Below are 13,004 nucleotides of genomic sequence, written 5' to 3' on the forward strand. Positions count from 1 at the left end.
CGTATTGAAAGGCGTCTGTGGCAAGAACAAGATGGTGGCCAGGTCGATAAGTAGCCAGGCACGGGACCTGTTTCAGCATAGTCTTCAATTTCTGGAAAGCCGCTTCACATGACGCGGACCAGTGAAAAGGTACGTTTTTGTGCAACAGGCGATGCAACGGCTGAGCCACCGAAGCCGCAGACGGTAAAAACTTGTGATAGTATGCTGTTTTCCCCAAGAAGGCCTGCAGTTCCTTAACAGATGTAGGGCGAGGAAGGGCATCGATCGCAGCGACAGTTTACTGAAGCGGACGAATACCATCCCGAGAGAGTTGAAACCCCAAGTACATGATAGATGCCTGAAAAAATTGTGATTTCTGAAGATTACACTTAAGACCGGCAGTCTGTAAGACATGAAAAAGTGTGCAGAGATTTTGAAGATGGTCTTCAGTGGCGGAGCCAGTGGCAACAATGTCGTCCATGTAATTGATACACCCAGGGACAGGGAGCAATAATTGTTCCAAGAATCGCTGAAACAGAGCAGGGGTGCTAGCAACCCCAAATGGCAAGCATTGGTATTGATAGAGGCCGAAAGGCGTGTTAAGGACCAGAAACTGCCGGGAAGCAGCGTCAAGAGGAAGTTGATGATAAGCTTCTGACAGGTCAATTTTAGAAAAATACTGGCCTCCAGCAAGTTTAGTGAACAGTTCTTCAGGACGGGGCATAGGGTAAGTGTTGATGAGGCATTGAGCATTTACAGTGGCTTTGAAATCGCCACAGAGATGAATATCACCATTTGGCTTAGCAACGACGACGACAGGACAGGACCACTCACTGGAAGTGACAGGAAGCAAGACCCCTGAAGTAGTGAGACGAACCAACTCCCGTTTTACCCGATCACGAAGGGCCACAGGAATGGGCCGAGCCTGAAAAAACTTAGGCCGAGCAGTGGGTTTGAGCATGATATGAGCTTCAAAGTCGTTTGCACGGCCTAACCTAGGAGAAAGAAGGGACGAAAATGTCGTCGACAAGGAATCCAGTTGAGCATAAGGAATAGCATCAGAGACAATATTGACAGAGTCATCTATGGAGAACCCAAAAACGCGAAAGGCATCGAAACCAAAAAGATTTTCTGCATTGCTCTGGTTGACCACAAATATGGGAACAGTGTGAACGACGGATTTGTAAGATACCTCAGCATTAAACTGTCCCAAGAGAGAAATCTTCTGTTTATTGTACGTCTGTAATTGCCGAGTGACAGGTGACAGGAGTGGAGAACCCAACTGAAGATACATCTGAGAATTAATTATAGTGGCAGCAGAACCGGTATCCACTTGCATGCGAACATCTCGACCAAGGATTTGGACAGTGAGAAATAACTTCCCTGAAAGAGAAGAAGTGCAATTGACAGACAATACAGAATCAGAATCAGCATCATGTTGATGATCATCATGTATGCGGTCGGATTTGCAAACGGAAGACACATGACCTTTCTTTTTGCAATTGTGACACACAGCCCAATGTTGGGGACAATCCTCGCGTGAATGTTTCGTAAAACACCGCGGACATGAAGAAAGTTGCCGGGGGTTTTGCTGCAGTTTCTTAGCGGGTTGTTTACGGCTAGGCCGAGGCTGCGCGTGGGAGCGCACTGCGGCCACGTCGGCCGGCGGGGACGCGCCGCATGCGTCCTCAACAGCGCACAGAGGTTGTATTTCCCTGACATTACCCCACGCCTATATTTGCGCCCCAGTGGCGCGAGAAATTTCAAAAGACTGCGCAATGGAGAGAACTTCATCTAGAGTCAGATTCGCCAGCTGAAGGGCACGTTGCCGAACTTCTTTGTCGGGCGCTGACCGGATAATAGCTTCCCGTACCATTGAATCGGCATAGGATTCTTTGTGAACGTCGGTTACAAATTGACACTTTCAACTGAGGCCGTGAAGTTCAGCAGCGCAAGCGCGATAGGATTGATGTGGCTGTTTTTGACAATGATAAAAGGCAACACGAGAGGCTACCACATGCGTTTGCTTTTGAAAATAGACAGACAGAAGTGAGCACGTTTCAGCAAAGGACAAAGACGCAGGATCCTTCAAAGGAGCCAATTGCGACAACAACCGATACATTTGAGGTGAAATCCAGGAAAGGAACAGAGACTTACATGGTTGTTCGTCCGTGACATGAAATGCCAAGAAGTGCTGCCGAAGACATTTTTCATAATCAGACCAGTCTTCCACCATCTCGTCGTAAGGAGGAAAAGGAGGTATAGCCAATGACGAGAAACGCCCCGCATTTGACGCCACAACGAAATCGTGAATCACCGCTGTTAGAAGCGTTTGTGTTCGAGGAGATTTTGCAATAGTTGCTCGACAGTAGCCATGGAACCCTGTGGGTCAACGGTGAAAAGGAAAAATCCACTACCTTGTCGCCAATTGTTATAACGTCAAGTTTAACACATATATTTCAGAACGACACAACACATATAAGTCACAGAGTAAGTTGACAAGCAAGACATGCATACACGTTAGCATTCGAATGAGCACTGAGTCCCAGTCTGGCGGCCGCTGCTCGGCTGGCCGCTTAGGTGGCGCAGCTGCTGCATGGCTGGCAGACAGCGCCGCATGTAGAGGACGCGCGTAATTGCGCCGCGGCGCTTTGAATGATCGGCAAGTCACAACACCATTAACTATATATTAATTAAGTAGCCATTTCAACTTTTGTGTAATGATCTTAGTTTCCATATTTTGTCGATTGAACCTGTAGTAAGCTAGTTGCCCATTCATGTATGTAGTACAAAAACATATGATAGTTTTATTACTGTTAAACAAAGAGAGGGGCAAAAGCAAAGGCTTTGTACCTATACCTTTGGATACCAAAGGAGGATTGACGGTTTAATTACTACAAAATTGAGACCCACTAAATTTTATCCTAAACATCATCATTATACACTTCAATGACAGAGCTGTTTTCTTTGGAATCTATTTCAGTAAGAACAGTACTAGTCATAATGAGAATTCATTTTATTTAGTATGTAATTTATAAGTAATTAAAGGTATTGCTGAAATTAAAACCCAAAAGTAATTACAGGCTAATCACTATATTACCTAAGGTATCAAAAACTTTGGAACACAATGTTTCTTGTGCATTGATAGAGTGTAGCATCCACCAGGATATCAATTAGGTCATTGTAAAAACACTGTGGCACGAAAACAGCATTAACCAGTGACTAACAATAACTGTCAGTTCCGTGCTAACGAATTCCAGTTGCATCCAAATGCCAGTGACTGAAATGTCATTTCAGTCTGCTCATGCAACAGACATTTGTACAGTATTGAGATTGGCACTTCATATGGGTTCCACTTTGAACGTAAGAAGTTACAGTTGGTCCTTCTATCACATCACTTCCTCTCATACTCTTCAGTGGTATCCTGTTACTGTATCAAAAACCAGTGGGAAGCCTCACCATGCAAGATAGATTTTTCTGTGGAGGGCATAGTGAATCATTAGTCCTTCCAGATGTTGACTATCATGCTGTAATTATGCACAAATTGAAAAAAAGAAAAAATCAGATTATTCAACCTTGCCATGGATGATTGTGTAAAGTATGCATGTAACATTTGGTTGATTGATCATGCTATTCAGCTCTGTGCTTAGTTTGGGTGGGTGCAAATAAATATATGATATCGCTTTAATACATTGGTTGTCACTGGCCTCTTCACTTTTTCTCAACACATATCAGATAAATGTAACAAAAAATGTTATATGCCCAGCATCTACGTTGCGCTGTTGCATTTGACAATGAATGGCACCGATGCAATATTCTCTATACTTGGCAAATATTCTGTGTAGTTGTGAGTGTGTTATGTCAGAGCTAAGTGAATTTGAAACTGAGGAAATTGTTGGTGCACATATGGTAAGTGCTTCCATAACAAAGATAGCCAACATCATTTGATGTTTCAAGAAGCACCATATCAAAGATTTACACCACATACTGTGAAAGTGGAAAAACACAAACCACTAAGTCACATTGCAGATGAAAGCATATGTTGAGTGGTTGTGAAGAATGTCACTGAAGAGGATTGTGATGAAAAATAAGAGGATGACAACTGCAAAAGTCACTGCAAAACTGAATGTCACACTTATGAAGTGTGTCGGCACCAAAACAACATGAAGGGAGCTTCATAAATGCGGAATTGCCAGGTGAGCTGGAAGCCTAAAACCACCTATCAGTGATGCAGATCCCCATAACAGGAACACATACTGCCATAGCCATGAAACCTGGACTGTGGAGCAATGGTAGAATGTCATTTGGTCAGATAAGTCTTGTTTCACACTGTTGCCACATGTTGGCCACAATTATGTCTCAAGAGGGAAGTGTGGGGCTGGTTCAGTGATGATTTAGCCCGCCATATTGTGGTGTTCCATAGGCTCTGTGGTTAATCTGCAAAGTTACATTACTGCCAAGGATTGTGCAGCCATTTTGGCTGATCAGGTCCATCCTGTGGTACAAGGTTTTCTTCCCATTGGTGATCCTGTGTTTCAAGATGACAGGGTCCTTGTTCACACAGCTCACATCATCCAGGATTGGTTTTGTGTGAATGAGTATGAATTTTTGCATCGCTCCTGGCCATCACAGTCACCAGGTCTCAATATTATTGAGCCTGTGTGATCTACTTTGGAGAGAAGGTTGCTTGATCACTATCCATGTCCATCGCCATTACCTGAAGTTGCCACTATTTTGCAGGAGGAATGGTATAAGATTCCCTTGAAAACCATGCAGACTACATGTTTATTCATTCCAAGACAACTGGAAGCTGTTTTGAATACTGTCGGATTTCCTGGGGTTTCCTACCTACTCCATTTTAGACATGGTAATGTGTTGTGTTTTTGGTGTTTCCATGTTTTCATCCACCCCCTGTACTTACACATAATTCTGAACTTCTGTCATCTCTATCTCCATTTCCGTTACAACATCTGTGGAACCAATTGCCCTACAATCTGTACATAGCCCAACATGCAGCTGCAGGGTCATTAAAACTTTTCCTTATTATTGGCATAGCATCTCTTGGTAGGTTCCATCTGCCATTTTCCTGTCCAACAATAAACCAGAAAGTCTTATCCCCAATTAATATCTCCTTTTAATTTCCTTTCCTCTTTTTTCTTCAATTCTTATTGCTTTCTCTTGTACATCTCTTCTGTTAGGTTTCTACTGTTCTTTCCCATTCTTCCCCAGACTGCATAATTAATCATTTTAGACTCTGTTGGTGGCCCAGGCATTTCCTCACTTTCTCTTATCCAGTGATGTCTTGCATTTGATGCCATTCCTTCCCTTTTTTCCCCACACAAAATGCCAGTGATCTCACCATTCCTCACATTCCCATTGTTCTCGCTAATGCCCACTGCATATTCCAGTAATGTGCCTTCTCCTCCCTCACCCTGCCTCCATTCCACTACAGCTTCCATGCTCTGCTACTTCTGTCACCTCAGTCAACATATTAGTGTTAGTGGATGTAATATACGGCTACTGTAAATGATTAATTCTCTTTCAGAGTTATGTGTTTTTCAAAGTATTACACGTACAAAGACGATTGATACATGAAAAGAACCATAAACTCACAATGTTTGCATTGTGTCCTCCAGTTGGTGTTAAGAGTGCAGTGATGGAGTGGCAACAAAGCAAGAAAAGATTTCTTGTGTGTTGGAATATGCATGATATTTTGTAAACCAAGCATTGCATATTGATATCAACAATTTAGGTTCACAGGTTGTCTCTGTAAACAGAAAAGTACCGAGTGTTCCAGATACAGATGTGGAGAAGATGAAGGAATGTTTCATATGCAGTCCAAAAATAAAAATAAAAGTAAATGGTCGACACAAGCCACAAAATTGGAATGCTGCAAAAAACTGTGTGGTAGGTAATGTGAAAGTGCTTACATTTGAAACCATACTGCTGCTTCTGCAGCAAAGAAAACCAGGAGATTATGGCCGATGTCTTCAGTTTAGCATTACAATGCAGGAAGCACTTGAGGATGAACATTTCGCTTCCAGTCTGAGTTTCAGTAATGAAGCAATCTTTAATTAGTATGGAAATGTGAATCACCATAATGTGAGAGTGTGGAGCATTGAATATTCTCAATACATTGTGGCACATGAATGAGATTTGCCAAAGGTTAATATTTTCTGTTCTACATTACAGATGAAGCTGTGTGTACCATTTTTCTTCCGTGAGAAGACTGTGACAGATATCTCTTACCCTGGTATGCTGTATTTGTGGTTGTTCATACAACTGACTTCTGATTCTGATAATTTCATCTTCCAACAAGATGGGACACCACCATTGTTGTAGCATTGATGTCCATCAGTACCTAAATGATGAACTTCTACATCACTGGTTTGGGTGTAATGGTGAAGACGACGCGACTCTGTTGACTTGCCCCCCACCCCCTCACCCCCACTCGGTTGCCTGACCTAATGCAGCACGACGTTTTTCCTTTGGTGGTACATTAATGAATGTTTATGTATCCCCACTGCCAAGAATGCTGGAACAGCTCAGAAAGCACTTCAACACTGCTGTTGACTGTTGACAGGTTGTTGCTACGTAAGGTATGGTACGGACCTGACTACCACTTGGATGTATGTTATGAGACAAGAGTGTCATTCATAGGACATTTGTAGAGTGCAAGACGCAAACTTGACGAGTATTTGTACATGTAATGCTTTGGAAAATATAGTGCTCTGAAAATGAATGAATCATTTATAGTAGCCCTGTATATTAAACCTCTGTGCCTTCAGCCTTGGTAAAAGTTTTCTAGATATTTCTTAGCTCAACTTGTCTGTCCACTACCTCTTCATTTCAAACTTGTTCTGGTTGCTTCTTTGTTTCCTGCTATTGTCATTTTATGTTCATGCAGTTCTCTACATAGAACATCCATTTTCAGAAACTTAAGCTTGTTATATTTGCCTCAGACAACTAGTGTAGTTTGATATCTTATGTAGCTGAATTTATCTTACCTTACCTTATTGATACTTAAAATGGTCTTTCTTCATTGCCTTTACCATATAGTTTCCTTGTTATTCACAAAAATTTCGTGCACAGCCTATTTCCTCCAATTATTCCTTACTTTCCACCATAGAACCAAACCTGTGAATTTTGGCAGTAACATCTTATCCTCTACCAGTGTTATTTCAATTCTGAACTTTTAGAATCATGTTACTTATATGTTCACTGTTAGAAATAATAAAATTCTCCAGTTGTGTTTAAAATATGAGGTGGTTTTTGTGTTTATATATTTAACTCATATCTTATTTGTTAAAAGTAACATAATGTTGCACATAGGCAACTCCTTCACAGTATTTCTGAGCCACATTCTAGAATAACTACATGTCAATTTAGCATAGGTACAATCAGTGTAAATAGAACTTAAGTGTGATAACAGTCATGTAACCAGACTGATTAATACTCCAGTATGTATCAGTCCATATGTAGTAGAGAATTTGGTTGCTGATATTTTTAAAAAAATAGTTGGAACTTTGTGGGCAGGTATTCTCATTGGATGCACAGCTACATGGTGAAGATCTGTGTTTATCTGGAACATCAGAGATGGCCCTTGCTGGCTACCTGGCAAATGCAGTATTTGAAGAGACTGCATTACCTGAGAAGCTTGCAGCGGTGAGCAGGTGCTATAGAGCTGAAACATCAAGCATTGCAGAAGAAAGGGGAATTTATAGGTAATTTATTTACATTCTCCACATGTGGAATATGTACTCATTCTGTCTGAAATTGTCATGTTTATCGGTAGTGGAAGAACACTATGATTTGACTCTAGTTGTTACTCCATACAACATGACTTCTGACTATTTAAAATAATTCACCCATCATTATGATAATGTGATGAGTCCACTTCCATGTTTAATATTGGAGTAGACAGCTAATGTATGGTATTATGACATTTTAATTGTCAAACTATTGCCTAAACATTTAGTTACTCCTTATTACATCATCCGCATTTAAAAATAAATTGCATTGACTACTCCAGTTGTGTGGAATGTTCTAATATGTAATGATATTATTTTAGTGACAGAACTCTTTTAAGTTGCATTGCGAGATAAACCAGAAGTCATGTTTTATGCTAGCAAATATACTAGTCTGTAGCTATTCATGTCTACAATGCTGTGCATTCTTGTTACCACTGTAAAAAACTGGAGACACACCATTCCACCACAGTGTCAGCAGAAGATTAGCTTCACCAGCAGAACAGCAAGTACACATCTAGAACAACAAACTACCACAGATGTCATTTAAACAAATTGAGGTGAAACATGTCTGAAAAACTTAATTTCATTTATTTCAGCTGATGAAATGTTCCTGGGCCTCCATCCAAATGGCTATGTTGAAATTCCATGATGTTACAGTGAGTTTCACTTCGCCAGATGATGTTGAGAGTGACACTCATTGAAATGTTGCAAGGATTTTCAGCGCAGCCACAAGGATGACCAAGATGATTTCAGCAGCAGTGTACATGCCGGGAAAGCCTATATTCACAAATCATTTATACCATGCCACATGGACATGCCATAAAATCAGTAATATATACAATGTAGGAAAAATATATAGCTACTTACCATAAAGAGGACACAGCAAATTGCAGACGGGTGTAATTAAAAGACACTTGCACAAAGCTTTTGGCCACAGCCTTCATCAGCAAAAGAGAAACACACACTATTCATACACGCAACCGAGCACACATCATACATACATGTGAGTCATGTGTGTTTGTATGTATGTATGTATGTATGTATGTGTGCTTGCTTACGTGTATGAATAGTGTGTATTTCTCTTTTGCTGATGACGCTTGTGGCCGAAAGCTTTCTGCAAGTGTCTTTTAATTATGCCTGTCTGCGACTTAATGTGTCCTCTTTACAGTAAGTAGCAATCTATCTTTTCCTACATTTTTTATATACCTACCTGGAGTTTACATTGTTTAATATAATATTTAATAATGCTGTGACTAAATAAGGTGTCGGAGAGTATTTGTCTGTTAATTGCATTTGTTTGTGTACTCCAAGGGTTATAATGATATAAAAAACTTTAAAAAATCAGTTTTATTTAGTATATGATGAATTTGCAATCAGATGATTACAGAATGTTGTACAAATAACCTAAGTGCATTTGCGTACATGGGAAATGTTGAGTGTTGAACGAATTGGAGGAAAAGCTTATAGTGGGTTACGTGTAATTTAGTCATCTTTGCCGCTGACAGATTGAAGTGGACAAGAACTTTGAAGTTGGTCAATAGTCTCTCTCTCTCTCTCTCTCTCTCTCTCTCTCTCTCTCTCTCTCTCTCTCCCTCCTCCCTCCCCCCCCCCCCCCTCCCCTTTCCCTCCTTCAAGTATTCAGCACTGTCATGAATCTGAATGAATAGCCATTTCATATTTATTGGTCAGTGAAATTCTGTAATAAACTACATAGTGGTTATAATAGAGGGAAACATTCCACGTAGGAAAAATATATCTAAAAACAAAGATGGTATATAAAAACAAAGATGAGGTGACTTACCGAACGAAAGTGCTGGCAGGTCGATAGACACACAAACAAACACAAACATACACACAAAATTCAAGCTTTCGCAACAAACTGTTGCCTCATCAGGAAAGAGGGAAGGAGAGGGAAAGACGAAAGGAAGTGGGTTTTAAGGGAGAGGGTAAGGAGTCATTCCAATTCCGGGAGCGGAAAGACTTACCTTAGGGGGAAAAAAGGACAGGTATACACTCGCGCACACACACACATATCCATCCACACATACAGACACAAGCAGACATATTTAAGTCTGCTTGTGTCTGTATGTGTGGATGGATATGTGTGTGTGTGCGAGTGTATACCTGTCCTTTTTTCCCCATAAGGTAAGTCTTTCCGCTCCTGGGATTGGAATGACTCCTTACCCTCTCCCTTAAAACCCACTTCCTTTCGTCTTTCCCTCTCCTTCCCTCTTTCCTGATGAGGCAACAGTTTGTTGCGAAAGCTTGAATTTTGTGTGTATGTTTGCGTTTGTTTGTGTGTCTATCGACCTGCCAGCGCTTTCGTTCAGTAAGTCACCTCATCTTTGTTTTTATATATAATTTTTCCCACGTGGAATGTTTCCCTCTATTATATTAAAAACAAAGATGATGTGACTTACCAAATGAAAGTGCCGGCAGGTCGATAGACACACAAACAAACACAAACATACACACAAAATTCAAGCTTTCGCAACAAACTGTTGCCTCATCAAGAAAGAGGGAAGGAGAGGGAAAGACGAAAGGATGTGGGTCCTTACCCTCTCCCTTAAAACCCACTTCCTTTCGTCTTTCCCTCTCCTACCCTCTTTCTTGATGAGGCAACAGTTTGTTGCGAAAGCTTGAATTTTGTGTGTATGTTTGTGTTTGTTTGTGTGTCTGTCGACCTGCCAGCACTTTCATTTGGTAAGTCACATCATCTTTGTTTTTAGATATAAACTACATAGTAGGATTGATTTGTCTTGTCTTGGTATGAATCCTCACCAATGACACTGGACCGCAGTACTTGGCAGTTAACAAGCAGAGGCCACAAGGAGTGGGAGTGACTTTTTGAAACCCTCTATATAGTAACATAGGTTAGGATCCCAGGTGTTACAACCTGCAACTATTCCCTCTGGTGGGTCTTTGTTTGTGATTAGCCAACAGAAGGGAAAAAAAAAAAGAAAACTAGAATTTTAGGGCAGGGATGCTCCATCTCTTTTTGGTCTGAGATGTACTACATGCAATTTAGTTCATTTAGAGATCACAAAACAACACTGTAGCCAAAATATACTGTTTTAATTACACAAAATATGTAAACAGTAATTTTCTCTCCATAAAAAGTTGTAAATCTACTACTCAGTTTTCGAGATATTACACATGTGAAAAGAAAATTAAAATACACACCATGATAAATGTCAAATAAAGTTTAATGAGGTACTTGGCTTTGCATATCATTAGCGAGTTTATTATAATCTGGCAAATGATTTGTCCGAGCCAGCCTTACTCGGACCGGAAGATGAGGATCAATCAGTTTATTTGTACACTTAGATTTCACTCCGTTTGGCATTGAAAATGCTGCTTCACATGGATAAAACTGATCCAGAAAACGATAAAACATATGATGCCACTTTTACAGTGTTAGGATAATATGGTCTGAAAATGGTAACATTTTGACTATAACCAGTTACCGTTGCCAATAAATATTTTATTATGGTCAAGGCAGTTTTTAATTCAGTTTTAAAATGTTCTCAAAAATTAATATTAAGATAGTTTTCTTTACACTCACTAATTTCCAAAAGTTATGATCATGATATTCTGATGTCAAGGGAAATGCTATTTTGAAGTTGAATTATTTCCTCTTCAAATTCAGTCCCACTACAAGAGAAAACAGTACTCATTTCACTTGAAATATCTTCCACATCCAGTTTTTGGAAAGGCCGAGTTATGAAAGCTAGAACAGGTTAAGTTGCCTTGAAATCTGAAAATTGGGTTTTAGACTCAATCTTCGGTGCTATCAGGTGGGGCATACACTTTTTTGTAGCTTCTTGGTCTAATGACATGTTGTCATGTCCTGACACAGGACAGAGGGAAATCAGGGGTTTGTGGTCAGTCTGCTGTTTCCAAGGAGTGAGGAGCAAATGCAGAAAGACAAATTTCCCGTGAAGGCAGGTTGATGACTTGGATCAGCGCCTGTCACAGGGCATCTATGAGAGATGCGGATTTTGGGACTTGACAGGATGCTTGCAGCAGAAGACTCATGGAATTCAGGGATCTGATTAACAATATTTATTTGTGATCAGACTAAATACTTCCTACACTGAAGACTAATTCTGAACATTAGAAAAAATAAAGGTGGCAACTGTTTACCAACAGAAGTCAGTGTCTGTAGCCACAGGGGCAGATGCTAACAGAAGTAGCAAACACTAGCAGCACAGTAAGTACAAACTTGAGAGCAGCACTTCCAATGAGGAAAACAGACATGTCAGAACTTATCGAAGTTGACCACAAGCGACCTGGAGATGCTGCCACAGTGTTCTGACTGAGGACTCCTGTGAATACAAAAACATGGGTTTTTAAGTAATCATGGCAGTGCACCATTTCTCCCTTCTGTAGTTGACGCGACAAACCTCCAGCACTTAACAAGATTTGGCCAATCTGGCTAATCATTCAGCACCTCCAGGGCGCCTCTCGCCAACCACATTTAGATTTGTCCCCTATTCCTACTCGGTAGTTATGGATGATTCTGGATTTTACATTAACAAACTCCAAGTTTGGTATCAACATTGTTCAGCTGAAAGCTAAACATCACTAACACTCCTATTATGGTCAGCAACAACAGTGTTACACATCACTTGGCCTGCCCTCCGTCCTTCTGTGGGTGTGGTGTGGTGTAGTGTCACTCTAACCTGTGTAAACCCACTGACATTGAAGTTCTCAAGAGCAAGTGTTAAGATTGCTGCCTCTGCTAAGATGTGCCTTTTCGTGTCCGTCTTCTACAGCGAAGCCTTACAGCAGTGTCTAGGTGGTGGATGGAGTTACCATTTAATTTTCTGAAGTGAAACTTCTCCTCTGGAACAGCTGTCCAGAGTGTCTGCAATTTGCACAGCTCTAGTGTTACTATTTATCTCTGGTAACCTAAATGCTACCACTTTTGCCTGCTCTCTGCATTGTGTCTCTGATTTCCTACCTTGGAGTACCCGTGTCGGCTCCGAGTAGCTATAAACGTAACGACGTAAAAGTCATTATGTCATCAGTATATGACATCTCACCCCACAGGAAAAATTTGTTGACAATTATGTGGTGACAAATTTGTAATCTGGCTTCTATTGTAGATAAAACTTATTAGCTCTAGGAACAACATTATAGCCATTCGTGGTTAATGACTAAAGTTCTCTTCACGATTAGCACTTTGTAAAGCTCGTATTTCACTTCACTTTTTCACACATGTGAATATCAGCATAAAACACAATTTCATTTTTAACTGCACTTATACAC

At 40.6% G+C, this 13,004-nt stretch overlaps 1 protein-coding gene across 1 annotated transcript in view; it reads left to right on the top strand.

The window, feature by feature from the left end:
• LOC124613218 (serine--tRNA ligase, chloroplastic/mitochondrial) overlaps nucleotides 1-13,004 on the top strand; it is a 91,367-nt gene that overhangs the window by 33,301 nt on the left and 45,062 nt on the right. Inside the window, exon 2 of the mRNA XM_047141891.1 lies at nucleotides 7,516-7,703. Within this exon, the coding sequence (XP_046997847.1) occupies nucleotides 7,516-7,703 (188 nt within the window). The remainder of the gene's footprint in view (nucleotides 1-7,515; nucleotides 7,704-13,004) is intronic.

The sequence above is a fragment of the Schistocerca americana genome, chromosome 4 (genome assembly GCF_021461395.2).
Source record: "Schistocerca americana isolate TAMUIC-IGC-003095 chromosome 4, iqSchAmer2.1, whole genome shotgun sequence".
Lineage (NCBI taxonomy): Eukaryota > Metazoa > Arthropoda > Insecta > Orthoptera > Acrididae > Schistocerca > Schistocerca americana.